The sequence below is a fragment of the Gossypium hirsutum genome, chromosome D12 (assembly GCF_007990345.1).
Source record: "Gossypium hirsutum isolate 1008001.06 chromosome D12, Gossypium_hirsutum_v2.1, whole genome shotgun sequence".
Taxonomy (NCBI): domain Eukaryota; kingdom Viridiplantae; phylum Streptophyta; class Magnoliopsida; order Malvales; family Malvaceae; genus Gossypium; species Gossypium hirsutum.
In genome coordinates, this window is record NC_053448.1 from 61,678,751 (window position 1) to 61,699,653 (window position 20,903).

General features: G+C 30.5%; 2 protein-coding genes and 1 long non-coding RNA gene across 4 annotated transcripts; 1 reads left to right on the plus strand and 2 right to left on the minus strand.

The window, feature by feature from the left end:
- Positions 1-1,696: 1,696 nt before the first annotated feature.
- LOC107947298 (uncharacterized) lies at positions 1,697-4,637 on the plus strand. Of its 2 annotated transcripts, none has more exons than XM_016881900.2 (2): positions 1,697-3,667; positions 3,953-4,637. In XM_016881900.2, the coding sequence occupies exon 1, from the start codon at positions 1,948-1,950 to the stop codon at positions 3,268-3,270; it is 1,323 nt and encodes a 440-aa protein (XP_016737389.1). In that variant the 5' UTR covers positions 1,697-1,947; the 3' UTR covers positions 3,271-3,667; positions 3,953-4,637. The 2 variants fall into 2 exon arrangements, with proteins under 2 accessions (XP_016737389.1, XP_040963626.1); XM_041107692.1 differs by having other exon boundaries at positions 1,711-3,257.
- LOC107947297 (E3 ubiquitin-protein ligase XBAT33) lies at positions 3,824-7,624 on the minus strand. The gene is made up of 10 exons (XM_016881899.2): positions 7,194-7,624; positions 7,025-7,084; positions 6,598-6,669; positions 6,287-6,468; positions 5,935-6,095; positions 5,788-5,846; positions 5,661-5,707; positions 5,401-5,544; positions 4,870-4,961; positions 3,824-4,528 (listed from the first exon to the last, which is right to left on the minus strand). Exons 1-10 carry the CDS (start codon positions 7,368-7,370, stop codon positions 3,987-3,989), a joined length of 1,536 nt encoding a protein of 511 aa, XP_016737388.1. The 5' UTR covers positions 7,371-7,624; the 3' UTR covers positions 3,824-3,986.
- A 7,869-nt stretch (positions 7,625-15,493) lies between these two features.
- On the minus strand, positions 15,494-16,606 carry LOC107947684 (uncharacterized). The gene is made up of 2 exons (XR_001697219.2): positions 16,351-16,606; positions 15,494-16,050 (listed from the first exon to the last, which is right to left on the minus strand). It is a non-coding gene; the product is annotated as an uncharacterized lncRNA (long non-coding RNA).
- Between the last annotated feature and the right edge of the window lie 4,297 nt (positions 16,607-20,903).

A 20,903-nucleotide genomic window follows, 5' to 3' on the forward strand; every position in this document is an offset into this window, starting at 1 on the left:
ATAACTAAATTGAAATAGTAAAATTAGCAATGCTCATTGCCAGACCAAGCTTATGTAAAGTATTTAGACCACCTTTTCAAGCTTGGGCTGAGGTTTACTTTTCTTAAATCAGCTCGAGTTCGACCCAAACCAGCCATATTAAATTTTTTAGATTAATTTTTATTTAAAATTAAATCTTTTAAAAAATATAATAGATTTAATGTACTAAAAAATGTTAAAATAAAAGTTTTCTAACACGTAAAAAATACATTAAAAAGTATTTATATTAAAAAACACAAATAAATATAATAAATATTTTATTGTATTAAATATATATTTTATATTTTATATTTTGGGTTGGGTTTGGGTAAATTTTTTTAGGTCTTGAGCAATGAGTTTAATTGTTATTGATTTAGTGATTTAATATAAATATATATAATTAATATAATATTATTTTATAATATAGTATTCGGGTTGGGCTAGCTCAGGTAAAAAATACTTACCCATAACTCGACCCATATATAAAACAGACCTTAAATTTTACCTAAGTTTATCTTTCGAGTCTCGCATTTTGTCCAAACCCTCTCATTTTTTATAGACGGATCTTCGAACCTGGATAGGTGGTCCAGTCCATGAGCAGATTTAAGCATAACAAACATTTATTTTTTTTTTCTGTTTTTATTTTCCTTTGGATCAACCGTAGAACCCAAAACCCAAATTGTTTGGAAATTTTGAATTCCTATTGGGTCTTTAATGGGCATTTGGGCAATATTAATGAGAAACTAGATTATTCGGGTAAACTACAGAATTAGTCGCTCAACTATTAGCATGTTTCTAGTTTAGTCACTTAATTATGAAAATTTTTAATTTAGTTATAACGTTTTAGGTAATTTCTATTTTAGTCACTCATATTTTAGATTATTTTTATTTTTGATCACTCTCTATTAAATAGTTAATGTGACCTTTTTCTATCTGGTATATAACACATTTTAATCCTCAATACTTACACATTCTATCAACTTGATCTCAATTCTAATAACTCAATAAATTTAACCCTTCACATTTACAAATTCTATCAAATTGATCCTTAAACACATATAATTAAATATAATTATAATTATATTTAAACACATATAATTAAATCTTAACAAACTTGCCGATTGAATTTTAATTCAGTTAGCATTAGCATTATTGTTAATGTAGGAGCTCATGGGTTCGAGCGCACTAAAATGCATTTATCCTCTTATGATAAATCCCAAAATTATACATGAACTATGGTTTAATATGCAATTGTATACATGAACTTTGATTTTATGCAATTTTATACATGAAAATTTAATTTGATCCATTTAGTGTAAATTATTAACACATTTATTGATATAACAATATTTTATGCTTATATATTGCATACATAAATAATTATATTTATCCAATATAAAAAATAAAATGATGTATTTATTTCTTTAAATATGTATGATTAAATCAAAATTAAAGTTTTAAGTATATATTTAAACCACAATTAGAGTTTTACGTGTTTAATTACTCCAAATTAAAAATCATATATACAATTGCATATTATCTCAATTTTGAGATTTATCAAGATCTTGATAAACTTATACTTAACCATAAAAATAGATAAATTTTTTAATGAAAAAGATTAATTTTTTTTCTTTAATATAATATATATGGACTAATCTTTTTTCTTTAAATCGAAGAGAAAAAATACTATCCAACTAGAAGGTTTTGTACATTTATACATTTATGAGCGAAGACCGAAAGACAGATTTTTGATGGTTGGAACTTCAGACTTCTTTAAGCCCTCCATTGAAAGTTCAAGTCCGACAACACACAAAGAAACAGGACGACCCAAAGTCACAAACTTCACTTTCCCTTAACACAAACATCGATCTCTGTTCTCTGATCTCAACTTAACAACACACCCCAAAATCCTTTGGTGCAAAACCAACAATGTTACCCTTCTTTCAACTTTACTCCAATCTCATACTCCAAACCTTATTCTCTTTATCCCTCACTTTAGTCCTCACTTTCCTCAAAATCCCTGTTTTCTTTCTTCAAGGTCTCCACACTTACATCCACCCTGATAACGTTGCCGGCCACCACGGCGGCTCTGCTTCTTCTTCTTCCGGTGTTAGAGCCGCCATCCGTAGACCTTCAGATTCAGGTTCTGGACTTGATGGTTACCAATCTTTATCTTCAAGAACCAATACTGAGCTCAGAAAGAAGAACAAATCTAAAGACAAATTCGAATTCGATGAAAACAATGCACAGATCTTTAGGCTAAAACTCGATGAGGGCCATCTTCAAACAAGGCTTTTTTACAATGATTATCACAATTCTTTCGTTTTTTCCTTTGTGGGTATTTCTTGTTTGTTGCTTTACAAGTATTTAGGTTACAAACAAGATTCTGGGGTTTTAGCAAATGGTGATTTGATACCAATTATCTTTGGGTTTATTGGTTTAATCAAAGCTTTTTCATCACTTGCAAAGATATCGTTTGAGAAATCTGGTTCCAAGAGATCTGAAAAGCAATTCAGTGCAATTTTTGGTGTTTTAGGGTTTATTTTAGGGATTATAATTTGTTCTGGGATTGGACCATTGGTTTTTGATTTCCATTTCGATTCAATTGAAGGGTCTTGGAGGATTTTTGTTTCTATATTGATGGGATTCATTGCTGGTTCTTTATATATGCCTGCTGGGAAAAATGCAAGATCCTTTTGGCTCGGTACTGATCAACTTAGATGTAATTTATCCATAATTTCTTGTGGATGGTTCTCTAGATTGATTCTATATGCCAATTATATATTGACTGTGTTTACTGCTTTACTTTGGATCAATCCATTTGTTGAAATCCTTAGTTTTGTGAGTTTTTCGAAATCCGAATTTACCAGATTTAGGCTTCTCTGCTTATTGCTTTCCGGAGTTTTACAAATCGTCTCCTTACGTTCGAACCTGCAGATGTTTTTGAATGAAGCAGTTTTGTCTTGGTATCAAAGATTGCATGCCAGTAAGGTCCCAGATTTGGATTTTAGCCGTGCTAAGGTTTTCCTGCATAATCACTACTTATGCCTTGCAGTTGTGCAATTCTTTGCTCCATCAGTATCGCTACTTCTCTTTCTCGGCTTATCTCAGATTGATACTAATTCGTTTGATAAGTACAACCTGGTTAAAGAAGTTGCTGTGTTTATGGCTTGGTGGATCGTCTTCATCTGGGCGGTTATTACTTCGGCAAGTCTGGTGTTTTACCGACGCGGTATTCTGTATGTTTTCTGATAACTCGGTTTTCTGTAGTTGTTGGCCTTTGGCTTAGATTTTTTGCTTGTAACAGATGATTACATACGTTTTTTTTTTGTATACATCGTGATTGAATACATGCTGCAAGAAAACTCTTTGAGAATGTTATTTCATTTATAGATGTAGTTAAGAGATTTTCAGATGTATGCCATCGTAGCATGATTGGAGAATGGCTGAACATTTTCTATGCCATCGTAGCATGATTGGAGAATGGCTGAACATTTTCGGTTTCTTATCTGTTTACTGTTTGGAGAGCCATAAACTGCTATTTTCCGAACAAATGGTTTGCTAGCATTGCTCCGTGTAAACCATTTTAGTTTAAAGGATCTCTCATCGGTTCACGATATATCGACCTGCATTTTTTCTATCATATGAGGTAATATAATCCTTTCACATCTCATGGTAGCTTGTCTTGTAAGGAAGAAACTATAACTATGTTATGTTGCTTGCACACAATGAAATGTTGCTTTACATTTAAGATTTTTGAACATGTTTAATCATGATGTCTTAAGAACTTTAATGGGTTTATATATGATTCCGTAATACTACTTTTTATAAGATTTAACACTAAATAAATTTCAACTCGTAATAATTACATAATACAACCCAAAAACCCCATTGTGATATAAATGGAACCCAAGACCTTTTTTTTTTTTTGTAGAACATAAAGATCAAACAATGGAAGAAAAACCAAATCAAGCATTTATTTCTGAATTGCATTGATGCTCTCTACTACAGCTCCTTCTGCCCCAAAACATGCTTGAACAGGTTGTTCTCTCTAGTCTCGGTCCTTCAAGTTTATCCTGTTCTATAGATGTTGCTTGTGAACGTCCGGGGGATTCTTCTTGTGTTTCTGCTGTTGTCTCTCGATGTTCGAAAGAGGGGCAAGGACTGTCGTTGCAGGTGCATAAAGGGATGGCGACAGAAGGAAATGGGCTACAGGTAACTGGACAGAAAATGTCTGAAGAGACCGATGAAATACGATTCTTTCTGATCTCTGAAGTTGGTGATGGGCAATCTGCATCACGGGGATGAAGCATGCATGGTGTACATAGGCCAAAGGAAAGCTGTAGCTTGATTTCTTTTATTGGCGAACTCGGCAACTTGACAAAGGAGAGGATGCCGTGTCTACAGAGAGGGCATGGAATAGAACCTGTTGGGGCAACCATGTTGGACGGAATGTGGCTTGTTGAGCATAGATAGAGTGCACACCTTACGCATAACTCATGCCCGCATCCTGAATTCGATGAGTAAAAAACAAATAAGTACAGCAGTTTAGTCGTATGATAGAAAATGTATTAGTGATGTTAATAACGAAAAGAATTCCCGGCTACTTTTAGATGCTATCTTTGCTACTTGCATTTTCCCACTAGAACAGAAACGCAACAAATAAAAGGGGTATTCCCTGGTACACAAGGCTCCCAGATCTGCAAGGGTTGAGTGAGGGTCGTTTATAGTATGCAGCCCTGCCATTGCCTTTTCAAAAGAGGCTTTTTCCATGACTCGAAGGGCAAAACCTTACAGTTGCTAACTGGAATAGGAAACCCAAATCACGAAAACAGTAAGTTGAAGACATACCTTCAGCAGCAACACTACATGCTCTCTCAAGGCAGACGGCACAAGTATCGACATCATCCGAGGAGGTTGTTGAGGACTGCAACCCACATTCTCTGCAAACAATAGTCAAAATGAACGCTATGCACACCAATTGATGAACCATAAGCATCCAACTATTTACGTACTAAACTGAAAGTCAACTAAGATTTTTAGCACTAAGGTTATGGATTTGCTGGATTAAGACTCGTATTGCCTTTGAACATAATTGCCTGCAATATTATGGCAAATAAGACATGAAATACTATAGCTTTAGCTAGTAAGTACTCGAACCGTTTTAAATTTAGAAAACTGCAAACAAATTTCAAGTCTTATTTTCTAAACTTTTCCATGGTCCATCTTCCGTAGGTAAGTCATTAACGCCAACAATGCATCATGGGAAAAATAGTAAAAGAAGGAATGATAGCAAAAAACTTGCGAAACTTCAAGCATACCGATAGTAGTTTAATGTAAATTAGGCCGTGTCAATTGTGACCGTGGTAGTTATATTATTACCTTGCTATGTTGAGTACACTCAAAAGAGGCAAGGACAAGTAGTTGGAAGAAGGAAATCTTGGTATAGTTGAGTCAGAATTAGGTGCCAACAAGGGCTCAAGCCAATGACGACCCCACATCCTGGCAACATCAAGCGGCAGCCACCTGAGAAAATACAGATAACTCTCTGTTAGCCATGATATGTTCAGAACCGAAATCAAAACCATACTAGAAGACCAAAACAAACAAGAGCAAAAAACAAGATCAGTAGGGCAGTTTACCCGTTGCAATTCAAAGTCATTCTACTTGCTCCTCTTGCTAGAAGGATCTGCAGACAAAAGAAGAACGTTATTACACTATTCAAGATATATTCCGTATGGATCCAAAAGTGTTGTTTATAAGCCTTGCCTGGCAGCATTTCAAGTTTCCCCCACAAGCAGCATAATGCAAAGGAGTGCTTCCAGCCCCTGTGCATAAAAACAAAAACCATATCACCCGGAAGATCAAATCAAAAGGCAATCATCCACGAAGATAATAAGAAAACGAAAATGATACCTATCAAATCCACTGATGTTCCAAAATGAAATGTGACTGCAGAGACATTGGCTTGAAGGTCTAATAAAAGTTGTACACAATCAAAATACCCATTTAATGCAGCCATATGAAGAGCAGTAATCCCACCATCGGCTGCCTTATCCACAAACCTTGACAATGCACTGCATCGTGAAAAGTAACATGATTAGCACAAAAGCAACAACATCCATCACTTTTGGCTTTAAATGATGAGAATGAAAATATCCTTTTTGATTAACCTTTTTCAAAATACAACATGCAATGAAACCAGGACCAAATTCTCATTTAAATCGAAGAGGCACATGCCGATTAAGTGAAGTAACGGAACACACACCTCTGATCATTTTTGTTCTTCACACCAGAATCCCCTCTTTCACATTCTATTTGGGTGTTTATAGCTTCAAAAGAAGCACTAGGAACAAAATCAGCAACAACTAGTCTTATGCATCTTACATGTCCATTTACAGCAGCAAAATGTAGAGCCGTTCTCCCACTTAGATAATCTGCTCTCGTAACCTAAAACAGAAGTAATAATATAACAATTGCCATTAACTAAATTAACAAACATTTGAAAAAGTTTCCTTTTTAAGTCTTTAACAAAATTAGGAAAAGGAAATTTCATTAAAAACCAGATGATGCTCTCACATTGCATCTGAAAAGCAGAAGGGTTTGTACAACTTCCCAGCGCCCATATCTACATGCTTGCATCAATGCCGTCTTTTGATTCAAACATAAAGAAAGACATAAAAGTTAGTTATAAGGCAGATATAGGGTCCATTTGTTGTTTAACAAGGAGTAGAATTTCAAGTAATAGATACTTTGAAGCCAGCTTTGGGTTTCTACAGAATCAGATTTGGAATCTAGAATCATGTTTCAATGAACTCTCAAAAACCCAAAATAGTCTATTCTTTTAGAAATATTAGCCGACCAGAGGGATTTTCTTTCAAAATATGTCATCAAATAACTCCAAAATCCCAAATCCATGTAATCAAATACCAAAATTTTCCCAACACAACGTGAAATTTAAGAATAAAATAAGAAACCCAGATAAGAAAAATGTAATATCAGTTACCTGTCCACAGTAATTCCTGGAGTTAACATCAGCTCCATTCTCGAGCAATAAAGCAACAATCTAAGAAAAAAGAAACCCAGAAAATAAATAGAACAGGAAATCAAAATATTATTAAAAAAGCAAACACTGACTGAACATTGTATGATCCAAAGGGGAAAAACAAAGAAACCTCATTGTGGCCTTTAGCAGCAGCGAAATGAAGAGGAGAATTAAGGCCACCGAAAGTGGAATATTTAGCGAGACATGGATTGCAATTCAAAAGCATCTTAGCTTCTTCTAAATCCCCATCTCTCGCCGCCGACACTAATCTCTCCCCTGAAGCAGAGCACCCAAATGAATTCCCCATTTTGATTCACCTCTTTGCCTCTCCCTCTTCACTATAGTATCTGTTTTTACGATTTACTGAAGTTTTTTTTTGGTGTTCTTTCTTCTTCTTCTTCTTCTTCTTCAGTATGGGGATTCAAATTAGGTCAACTGTCGTAGAACATAATTCAAATAAAAAAATTTAAAATGTAAATAAAAATGGTTGCAGAGGGATTTTCTTTTCTATTTGTTTGTTTCTTTTCTTTTCTTTTTGTTTGTTTATTTCTTGTTGTTTGCAACCTACGGTCTAACTTTTTTTTAACCTTTCTTTTATTTATTGGGTTGATTGCACCAAACCTCTACAACTATTGTTTATATTTTAAATTGATCCTTACACTTTAAAACATGTGTAACTTTTTTTTGGTTGAAACCAGGGCATCCAACAACACTGGCAATAGTGACTCCCCTCGTTATAGGAGCTCTCTGAAGAGGTAAATAAATTACCATGAAATGTGTTTTATTCTCGTAAACGAGAATGGAACCTTGACCATATAGTTAAGTAACGAGGTGAGCTACCACCACGCTACTCATTTTGGTTTAAAAACAAGTGTATTGGTCAGTTTCTTTTATCATTTTAGTCGTGAATTTAGATATTAAATTTTAGCTTGGATCTGACTTGAGGAGTATTTAGAACATGAATATATCTATTATATGAACAACTAGAATGAAACCGTTCAAAAAAAATCCAAATGGTATTAATAAAATTTTAAGAGCATTGTTTTCTCTCTTTTAATCTGTCATATCAAAGTGTCCACGTAATATGTACATACATATTTGTAATTTAATCTATGTATTTTAAATATATTTGAGTTGGTAATTTACGCCGAAGTTAATGGTTAGGCTGTAGAAAGTGTTGATTGATACAAGACTATTAATTTGAGGATTTAATTAGAAAATTTTAAAGTTCAAAAGCAATTTAAGATATAGGTCATAGTTCAAGGATATGAAGTGAAATTAATCCCCAAATTCTCTTTCTAGTTCGGTCTAACCAACGGTTTGTTTTGGTTTGGTTTATTCCTCTCGTTCGGTTGTCAATTTTGTTTTGTTTTTTTCTTTTAACAATAATTGGATGACAGATGGCAGTTTCACACTTCACTCCAGAATTGTTATCCTAATTCAACATCCACACTTCAAATGTAATAAAATTGAAAAAACAAAAAATATGTTTTCAAAACAAATATGTATAATGGTGGTAACTATACAACTTTTAAAATGAAAATCATAATTTTAGTCATTTTGATGAAAATAAATAGTTATAAATTTTAGATTTTATATTTATTTTACCGTATTAAAATAAAATTAGTATCACTCAGTCTTTTCTTTCTTCTTTTTTCATCGTGTAATTAAAACTTTAGGGTGAAAATTAATTATATCTTATTATTAAAATTAATTATAATATAATATTAGTATATTAGTAGAATAATGATACTAATTAATATATGTGACCAACTACTTTGACTAATGCAGAAATTAAATTTATTAGTAGTTCTTCAACAGTACTACTTTTTTGTTTACTTGCTTTTAGGAGTAACTATAAAATACATTATTAATTAATCTCAATATTACAATTTACTTAAAAGTTTCAATTTTATAGGAGAAACAAGATGATATTGTTATTAAAGGTAATCATAAACCTAAACTTGGTAATTATTCGTACGTTGGGGCTTAATTTTTTTTTGTCTAAGTAGTCCCTAATATTTACTTGAAAACCATAAAGCTCAGACATTAATATAGAAACAATTGTCAAGTTCAAGGACTAATTTAGACAAAAAAATAAATTTCAAGCTCAATAAAAACAAATGCCTAGTTTAAATCCCCGACATGAGAATAATTACCAAATTTAAAGACTAATTTAAATAAAAAAAATCAAATTTTAATATAAAAATTGTTACCAAATTCAAGTCGAAATAGTTATTTAACTTTTTTTTATCAAATTTCTAACTATAAGTTAATGTATTTTTCTAATATTTATGTTATAAAATACACATATATACTTTTTATGTAATATAAATTACATAATAAATATTACGATTTAAAATCAAACTGAGTTCGATCTTTGAAGCTCAAACCGTTAGATGATGATCTGACGAGCATGTGGAAATGGATGAATGGTTTCACTTGAGAAACTGTGAACGCACCAGTAAGATTAGTCTCATACAATTTTATCTAACGGATTAGGTGTGTTTGGTGGGCAACGTGGGCCCTTGATATATTCTTATAATTCTGAATATGATAAAAAGTTAAAATATATTTAAAATTTAATTCATCTATTTCATTTTAATAAATCCAATTTTTCTATTTTCGAATTTAAAAATAAAAATTTAATTGTTATTATCATTAAATTTTTTTATATTAAATTCAAATTCATTTTAATGTTACATATTTATTGAATGATTTTTTTTAAATTTCAAAATATTATATCAACATATTTAATTAAATAAATTTTAATATAAGAACTTTAGGCATATTTTAATATTTATTTAAAATATAAAAGACAAATCAGCAAATACTAAAGAGAGACAAAATGAGTAGTTGGTAGGGTTGTAAATTAAAATAATTTAATTAATTTATGAAGAAAGATTAAGTTTTAAGATGAATCATGCAATTTATTCAAGCAATGTCCCTACATGTTAAAATCAAAACTTAGTGGGAATTATTAATAATGTTTCACTCCTAAAATAATATTAAATCATGGCAACATGTGCTTCATCAATGATTTTGATCAAACTACAAGCATCCAATAACTTTTAACTCCATTATTAAAGATAATAGAAAAAACAGTATTTTAACCAATAATTTAAAGGCCAAATTAATATTAATCTCTCTTTTTTTACAGAATTTAAGGATAAAAGAATGTGGTGGGTATATTAAATTAAAATTTTGTTTTTTTTTAATCTCATTACATAACTTTTTTTTTCTGTGTATAACCGGGTGAAGTCAAAAAATTATTTTTAAGAGTTAAAAATAAATTATAAATTTTGTGGGACAAAGTTTAATTTTATCATTATACTAATTTACAATTTCACAAATTTTGAATGAACTAAATGAGAGATTTACCATTTTTCGAGGGAAGGGCCAAGACCCTTACCTGTCCTCGGTCACTCTCTTCCTGAATCTCATTGTAATTCTTTTTTCTATCTTTTTTGGTTCCTAGTTTCCTTGACATAATAAGCAATGTTTTTAGAATTGGATTGTTGGTTGAATCATTCAAGTCACTAGTTTGTTTTGTCAATTCAACTAACTTGGTTAAAAAATCATTTAAAAATTAAAAAAAAAACTCAATTCAATCACTGATTCGATCCGTCTATACCAATTCTCGATTTAATCGGCTCAAAACAATTCTTTGAATTGATCCGATCGGCCGGTCCAATCCAATTCAAACATCATTGATAGCAAGGTTGCTTCCTCTCATTTCAAGCTTTGGACAGACCAACCCAATTGATCTTCACCGAGCCTTGTCTGATAGCAGTAGTGTTGGTTTTGTTATCAGTTCAAACCTCTTTTAATTTTTGAATGAATATATATTTTTTATTAAGCATAAAATTGATTGATAGAATTAGTTTAGAATCATTTTCATATGGAAAAATATATAAAGACAAAGGTTTGGTAACCAAAATTAGTGACCTTGAGCAGTGGAATGTATGAAGTATGGAGATGTATACCTTGCGTGACACAATTGTAAAGCAAAAAGCTTTGGCCGTCCAAATGTTTCTTTTAACCAAAAATCACAAGCTGCCAAGAAATATTTGCTGTACTTACAAAATTAATAAAAGAAAAACAGCTTCTTCTATTTCCTGGATTTCTGGCTTAGAGTCTGTGGGATTCAACTGTTGACCCCAAAGATTTATCAATTTAATATTTCTGATTTCCTTTGGATAAACCAACATTTTGTTACATTGGTTTCTGAAATCTTTTGTCCATATTAGTCGAAAATTGATAAATTTTTTTTAAATTATCCTTGAATTTGAATTTGGTTAAAGATATATGATGATGTGATATTTTAATATTGAAAAAATTTGGATATCAAGTTATTATACTTTAATGAAATCTAAGGATTAAATTGGAAAATTTAATTAAATTTGAAACTAATGTAAATAACAAATCAGGAAATTAATTGAGAAAAGTTATAAAATTCAAAGACTAAATGTTAGTTTATCGTTTATTCTAAACCAAATCAAAAGTTGAATCAGGATTAAGGGGTATATTGAAATTTAGGGATGAATCTAGGGGTGTGGGGCGGTCGCTCCTCTTGAAAATTTCAGATTTTTGAATTTTATATATAAATTATAATGTATCTTAAATTTAGTGTCCACATTGTCTCCCTTGGCCCAATTGTATTTCATATAATTTGCCCCCTTAAGTCATAAAGTTATACTTTATATTGACAAAGTATTTTTCATTTTTTTGTATATTGGAATTATAATGATATTTATGAAAATTTTAGTATAGTATTTGTAACACCCCTTAACCCTTATCCTTCGCCGGAATAAGGTTACGGAGCATTACCGGACTTTTTAGATCAAATATGAACATTATATAATCATCTAGCATACACATCATAATTTAATCATATTGTCCCTATTATGAGCCATCGAGGCTCAAAATATGTGTTAGAAACAAATCGGGACTAAATCGGGTACTCTAAGAATTTTTTGCAAAATTTCAAAAATTTTCCTAGGTGCGGAGGACACATGCCCATGTGTTAGCCGTGTGTCTCACACAGTCCAATCACACGCCGTGTGTCTGGCCATGTGGACTCAAAATGAACCTTAAACATCAAGTTTACCCTTCCCTGCAACCTTGAATACCAAGCAACTCAAAAACCAATTGTTCAATCACTTTAAAACACGATTTAATACCTTTAAAACATGTCAAAACAATCATCCTAGTTTCCTAACCAATGTACCCTCATAGGTACTTCACATATATTATCAAAACAATCAAATAAAACATCATTTAAGCCAATTCTAAATTCATACCAATTTCAACCCAAATTTGCCTATATCACTCTCACTTATGCATCAACTTAAACACTCCATATTAAACCTCAACTTAACAAGTATAATAATGTATATAAGTAACCAATATAATCTTATAACATCATTTACATTCACTTCTCAAAATGACAAGCATAAGACATCTTAGGTACACGTCGACACAAAAAGAAATATACATCACCATGTTTTGAGTTCGGGATCATTGACGGATGCTAAATCGACAATCTGACTTTTAACCTAACCTGCGCATGGAAAACAAACCGTACGCTAAGTATAAACTCAGTGGTAGTTCTACAATTCGAATGTTTAAAAGTAAAATAATATAACATACAATAACTATAGTCATACAATTATTCAATTCATAAATAAGATATTTATAACATATTCAATTTTTATCATTTGCTATCCCAGATAGCTTTTCACAATATGAACACAAAAACATTTGAACAACAATATTGTTCATTCATATTCAATTCATAAATACACAAATCATATGTCTCTAACCATATTTCAAATCACCACTCAATATCAATCATAACACTATTTTATTCAATAACCCCTATTAACATGACACGGACTCGGACAGATACACGGATCCAACCAAAACACACCAGTTTGGCACCCAGTGCCTCATCGGATAATTTGAAGCCATAAGTTGACACCCAATGTCCTATCGGTCATGCCGAAGTAAATTGGTACCTAGTACCTCATCGAATTTATCCGAAGTAATAAATTGACACTTGGTGTGTCATCGACTCGAAGTCGAAGAAATCCCTGAACTCTTCCAATCCTACGGCATGCCATCTATATCCGACTCAGCCCGATACAATTAATAGGGTTTAATTTCACTTTTCAAATACAACCAATATTCAATTCAATATATAATCAATATATATACCAATTCAATCAATATAAATTTAATAAATTCGTCACATACTAAATCAATTCATTTCAATTGCAAAACACAATAATTCTCACCTCAACACTTACCGTATTAAATTGAATTATAACAATTAACAACTAAATTCGGATTATAGAAATACAAACCGGAAATTCCGAACTATTCCTGGTCGACTTTATCTTTTTCCTTTTTAGTCGAGGGTTCCGGTACGACATTAGCTACGGAATTAAAACAATTAAAATTCATCAATACAATACAATTTCACATTGAATATTTCAATTTCTATTCAACTTTTTTCTAAATTCTAATTTAGCCCCTAAACCGAGACTAACTTTATTTCTTCAAAACTAATTCCATATTTTCATTCAATTTCCACTTTAGACTAAATTCAACTCTCTAAGTTCACTCAAATCCTTAAATTTCAAAATTTATACAATTTAGTCCTTAATACTCAAAACTTATAATTTATTTTACAATTCAATCCCCATTTTCATTTCTAACTTAAAATTCTATCAATTTAATCCCAAATACTTAAATTAACATAAATAACATCTAAAAATTCAATATTTTCTAAAATTTCAACATAGGTTAAGCAGTATTGAATACTAGGATTCTAAAAATATAAAAATTACAAAAAAAGAGACTAAATTAACTTACCAATTAAGCTTTGAAATTTAAAACCCTAATTTCTCCTTTCTTTCTTTCCCTTTTTCTTTTCTTTCTTTTTCTCCTGTTTTGTTTCTATTCTGTTTCTTTCTATTTCTTTTTGTTTCTTTTATTCAGTATATTTACTTATTATAATATATAATATAATATATATACTTAATAATTAAGATATAATATTATAATATTATAATATATATTTTAACTTTAAGTTTTATAAATATCAATGTTATGCGGCCTCATTTATAAGCAATAGCATAATTGTTTACTTAATCCCTTTAATTTTTCTTTAATTTATAATTAAACTTTCACCCTTTATGCAACTTAGTCCTTATACGTAATTTCTCTTAATTCATGCAAATTCACCTAACAAAAACTTAATTAACCACACAGCTAGCTTCGTAAATATTTTTAATAAATCTTTACGAGTCCGATTTACGGTAAAGGAATCTCCGAAATGCACTTCCCGATATCCGTGACTATCGGGTCGTTACAGTATTAATTATTCTTTTTTGCATTTTGAAAATTTTAATTTTAAATAATGTGATTTTTAAAAAAATTTTATAGTTAGATCATTCATTTTAAAAAATATTAAATTGATTTGTTTAATAAAAAAATTATCCGAGAAAAATTAACCTTTTTTACTTTAAAAAATCGTTTAAATTAAAAAGTTTTGTCTCTTAGAGTAAATTCCAAATCCAACCCTATTGAAATTAGTATTTGTTGTTTGCAAGTGGCGAAATGATATATTTGGGAGCAACCCTTTTTAGACTCATGTAAGAGTACCATGTTTGTTCTGGGAATATATATTGAATTGCAGTTTGATTTTTTTTATTGAAAAAATTAATGATCTAATGGCTCAGTAGGCTCGACCCGTTTAGATTTGAACTTGTGTTTATATTTTTCAATCTTGATTTGATTTAATTTGACTCATTTTACTATTTATAAATCATAAAATATATAGAAATAATATTATATTAATATTAATATATTTTCATGATTAAGTTTAAATAAAAAAATCATTTTTAAACAATAAAACAAGCTTTAGGGCAAGCTAGGTGGGTTGAGCTCGGGGCTGAAATTTTTTTAAAATCAGACCTTGATTCAACTTATGAACTCCTCTAAGTAGTACAAATCTAATTGAATAACTGTCTAAAGATTGAAAATTAAATTTGTTAATATATATACATGTACAAAGGCCAAAATAAGCATAATTTAACAGAGATCATTTTACACCATCGTTTATCTTATTTTCCAATAGAAGAATCAAAATACAATATGGGATTGCTATGACACTAAAAACAGGTTGTATGTTATGCAAAAGTATCCCACCATAAATGTGAGCCATATGTTTGTATTAAAATTGTTCTTTTAGCATAAATTATTCGTACTACTTTTAATTTATGATTATTATTTTTTCATATAAAATCATTAAATTTAATGGACTAAAGTGAATAATAGCTTATAAACTGATATTTATCGTGATATTTGACGTCAAAATCAATTATAAAGTACGAAGTACGAAGTATGTGCCACCAAGAATACTGAGCCTTCATCTATATTCCACATAGGTTTGCACTAAACATAATAGTGAAATACAAGTGTTTTGTAGACAGAAATGTAAGAACTTGTGACCCCAAAACAGACAATATGTTAGGGAGTTTTGTGTATATGTATACCTTGAAGAGCACCAGAACCTGACGCATGTCTTGATATGCGCAGCCTTTTATCTCTTCAGACAATGACATTTAGAATGTTTGATTTCTTGTTGGCATTGATTTTCAAATTAAAACTATCCAACCAACCAACTTCTGGTATATATAGTGTAGTTAGAACATACTGTAAAAGCCCAATTTTAGCTCGGGCCCAAAATCCAAACCAAATTAAACCTAACTTAAACAGACCCAAAAACAATTCACAGCCCAAATACAAGCTCAACTACTCAAACCTTAATGGCCCAAATGGCCCACTACAGTAAGCTAGCAGGAAACCCTAGCTATTGCTCATGCGCCGCTCCCATGTGCTGCCGTACCCATTCCTTTGCCGCCGTCAGCGCAAATGGCGCTCCTGCCAACTGCTCCCCTTGACACTTCCGTCAACGCCTGCAAACACGAAAAAGGAAACAGAGACAGAAAATAGAAGAAAGCAATATAGACAATAGCTTTTTTTATATTTCTTTATTTTTCTCTTTGGCTATTTAAAAGCCAAACACGAATCAGAGAAAAAAAAGATTGTATCAAAAAGAAATTTTTGAAAGAAGAGTAAGAGAAAAACAGTTTCTAAAGGTGATTGTTTTTCGATTTTTTATTTTTAGCGTTTTTTGTTTCTTCTTCTTTTTAATCGGTTTTTTTCCCTTTTTTAAAAAAAAAACTATTAGTACAGTAAAAAGAAAAGAGGGTTACCTGAGTCGCCCCGTCGTTCCCCCATCCACGCCGTCACCGGAGCTCGTTCACTTCGTCGGAATTGAAGTTGAAGAGAGGCAGTTTTAGCCTTTTAGTTTTGTTAAAAAATGGGAGTGTCTGCTGAGGTTTAGGGTTTGTTAGAACCATTATTTTTCATTAAAACGGTGCCGTTTAGACTCTGTTTCAATGGTCTAAAACGGCGCCGTATTAGGGCCAGTTCTTTATTGCTTTTCAGAAGTGCTTTTCAAAAATTTGATTGTGTTTGGCATTGCTGTCAAAAAGTGCTTTTGAAGAATAAAATGTTCATTTTAGACATGAGATTATAAAGTAACAAATATGTATTTAAATAATATTCAAATTAGTTAATATTATGATATTTTAGCAAAAATATAAAGAAATAATGTATTATAACTTATTGTTAATATTTTAATACATAATATTAATTTTAAATATTTCTAAGTAATTAATATTAATTATTTATAAAATTTAATTAGAATATATAAAATATATTTAAATATAAAAATTAAATATTTGTAATTAGATATTGACACGATTGTATTATTATAAAAATTATTTTTATTTTTAATTAATGCTTTTAACACATTTGTATTATTTTATTTTAAAATGTATTTGAATATATAACTTATATTATATACTAACATAACATAAAAAAATATAAACCTAACGAATTAAAGTATTACATATATTTGGATTAAAGTTTTAAAAAGGGATAATATTTATATACCAAATATAAATATTAAAAATTTGTCAATAGCATTTACAATTTAAAGTGAATTCATTAAACTAGATGCTATATTTGATAAGCATATGAAAATGATTTGGTTATATTCAATAAATGATTTGGTTAATACAATACTTATATTTGATAAGCATATGAAAATGAAAGTCGAGACTGTCTGATGAAGAACGCAAAAAATAATATTTCATGGAAAGAAAATTGTTAGGATGAATTCTTCAATTCCAATCATTTAAATAACGGATCTCAGGAACCAAGCAATATGCCAAATTAGTGGACACTTCACATCATTAACATTGCATACTGTTTTAAGATGAACAAGAATGAAACTAAAGTGTCTACCGAGGAGTAACATACTGCTATTTTTGTAAATAAAGTACAGAAAGTGTATAAATAGATGGTTGAATAATACACATCCAGAAAAGATCATTGCCAATAAGCCACTAACAAAGTAGCCTCATAAACAAAGAAATAGTTCTTAGGTTCTACCTAAATTTCATGATAATGACATAAAACTACATCAAAGATCAGAGTCGAACTCATAAGAACATAAAATAAATCATTGGCAAGAAACAATTTTGCAGCATGTCATATGTGTTGAGCATCCAAAGGAAATAAGAAATTGTCGGCCAGTGGCACTCATCTTACTCGCCAGCAACCCGCGTGTGACCCGACCCACTCTAAGGAGGATCCGCGCGTTTTCATTGAATGGGTTATTTCTGACCCTGGTCCCTCCGCATTTTTACTTATTTTAATTTACTCCCTTCCTGTTCATTTTCATTTTTTTTCAAATTTGGCCCCAGAATTTTGTTTGGTTTTCAGTTAGGTCCCTAACCCACCAACGAGCTGGACAATGAACACGTGTCTGGATTTGGGTTTTATTCCCATTTGGTCCTTGACCTTTGCGCGTCTTTTGATTTTAATCCTCTGTATTTATTTTATTACAGTTTCAACCTTTACATTTTATTTTTATCCCTAATTAGTCCATTTGTGTTATTTTTGTTGTATTATTAATTAATCTACTTATTATCATACTTGTATTTTCATTTTTATTCATTTATTCATTATTATATTATTATATTATACTATTAGTTCTGTATTATTATTATTATTATTATTTACTCATTTATACCATTTAATTTTAGATTTAACTATATATATACATACACATCTTTGACTTATATATATCCTTACTTATTTTTTTATATACTTTATAATTTATATATACATACGTACATTTTTATAATATATAAACATATACATGTACATATTTTTATAACTTATTCATATATATATATATATATGTATATATGCATGTTCGTATTTTTTTATATATTTTATGTATATACACATACATATATATTTTTTACTTTCATAATTTTATTCATTTTATTTATTTATTTATTTATTCATATTTTCATTATTATTTTGAAAGAATGTCTTAATTATTCATTTATTTACTTGTTGTGATATGATAGATTTGTCTCTTCTATTATTTATCTCATTTACGATGTCGTTCGTATTATTTATGCTTACATTATCGTGTTCAATGTTGTTTTGTTACGCACATTAACACCGTGTTTTATTTCTACCATTTTGTGTTAGATTAATTTTATTCAATGCATAAATTATGATTTTTGAATAAGTAATATCTCGTGTTTAGATTCGAGAAGGTCGTACCCTAACTTACTGGGTTTTGATTTTCACAATAGATCTAAATACACAAATCTTTTCAAACTCAAGTATTAAACGATCTCAGAAATCAAGAAGAGATCATGTCCTAACTTACTGGGCATGATCCCCTTTTTTCTCAAGTTTTAAACGATCTCAGGAATTAAGAAAAGATCGTGTCCTAACTTACTGGGCATGATCCTTTTTTCAAACCCGAGATAGCTAAAAATCTTCTAAATAAGTAAATTTTGGCATTCATTCGCGCATCGAGAATTCAAGACATTGTGTCCTAACTTATTGGATATAATTCTCTTTATTGATTAACGTGAAATATGCTCTTTTCCCGAAAATTTTCAACATTCCAATAAAGGATCGTATTTTAAAACTTTTTAAAGTTTTCAATCTTCGACACTAAGACATTAATTAATCAACTAGGTATCAATTTTAGGCGTGTCGAGGGTGCAACCCTTACTCGTACGTAACCGACTCCCGAACCCGTTTTTCTGAATTTCGTGGACCAAAATCGTTGTTTTAGTAAAATTAAATTGTTTATTAAAAGCAACCACATTTCAAATCAAAAAAGATTGGTAGCGACTCCCATTTTCGTTTTCATTTTTAAAAATCCAAGTCGATCCCGTTTTATCAAAAAAATGGTGTCAACACATGCCTTTGAGCACACTCTATGTACCTGTCTCTCCCATAACACAACAAAAAAAATGTCTCCTACATTATAAGGCAATGTCACATTTGATCAGGCACGCTTGATTCTCACTAAATTTAACTTTTTTCTTTAATAAGTTGGAGGGTTGGATAATATTTAACTCGGTTTAAATACTGTGATTGCAAGTTTAGCATAATCTTTTAAAAAATTTAAGTTTTATTCCTTTAAATTATTATTGGGATTGGTTTTGCAAAAGTATTAAAAAAATTAGGATAAATTACATTCAAGATCACGGAATTATTAGTAAATTTACGTTTTGGTTACTCAACTTTAAAAAGTTACAAATAGTCATTGCACTATTTGAAAGTTTTCATTTAAGTTACTTGATTGTTAAAATTTTTATTATATGGCCTTCTCTATTCACACCACCTACATGAATTGAAAGTTCTCTTTATCCTTCTCTTCTATAGTTCAGATGTTTTTTTTGTGAAACAACTTTGAATGTTATGAATTTACAAACCAAAATCCAAATAGCTTTCTTCTTTGATCTTCAACACTAAATGTCAGATCGACTTAGATCTAAGGTATGTTCTACTTGCAGCTTAGTAGCCGAACTTTTTTTATTAAAAAAAACTTAGCAACCTAGTGACTCAATAAAAACTTTCAAATAGTTTAGCAACTTAAATGAAAACTTATAAAATAGTCATTGAACTATTTGAAAGTTTTTGAAGTTAAGTGATCAGAACGTAAATTTATTAATAGTTTAGTGATATTGTAGTTTAGAAAAAAAAATTAGAAAACCCCTTAAGCAAATATACATTATCTGCACAGTACAGACCAGCCTAGAAATAACTCTAAATTCAACAAAACAGTTGATCTAACATTCAAGACAGATGCATACACTGGTAAGATATAGCTGGTCCATCATATATATATGTAACTTGACTATGAAGGCACCTTACTAGTGAGTTGCTACAGCTATGTTATAAGTGCAGCTTTGTTTTTCTGAATGGTGCAGGGGTTAACAGTTTCAAATGATTCCCACTGTTATAAGAGTGACGCGTATGGTGAATCACCGCCGTTGATCAGTGGACACATTGATGATGATACGTTGACGGTTGCGTACACTAGCAATGCACAGCATCATGTTGTTCGTTTTGCGTTGATGGCCTGCAAAGGTAGCATGAAAAGAAACAATGCACCACCTCAAAAGACATGGATGGAGTAGCAAAATTACTGTAACATGAGGAAGTGAAAGATATAAGAAGCCTAGTTGAACACTTACATTTTCTCTTTATATTTTTCTTTAAAATGTTGGGATCTGCAGCAGAGTCAAAGGTCAGAAGCTATATATATTGATTGAGTGTTCATTTTTGTGAAAGGATTAATTTTTATGATATAATGAATTCCTACCAAATATGTATATTAAATTTAAGCGCCTGAATATTTTTTAATTGGGGTTTC

What these genes read in the sequence shown, in the direction of transcription:
- LOC107947298 (XM_016881900.2), top strand. Translation starts at nt 1,948, where the DNA reads ATGTTACCCTTCTTTCAACTTTACTCCAATCTCATACTCCAAACCTTA.
- LOC107947297 (XM_016881899.2), bottom strand. Translation starts at nt 7,370, where the DNA reads ATGGGGAATTCATTTGGGTGCTCTGCTTCAGGGGAGAGATTAGTGTCG. An exon ending in TTCTGCTTTTCAGATGCAAT is followed by an intron (nt 6,469 to 6,597) that starts GTGAGAGCATCA and finishes CTTCTGTTTTAG; the next exon opens with GTTACGAGAGCAGATTATCT. An exon ending in AGTGTACTCAACATAGCAAG is followed by an intron (nt 4,962 to 5,400) that starts GTAATAATATAA and finishes TATTGTTTGCAG; the next exon opens with AGAATGTGGGTTGCAGTCCT.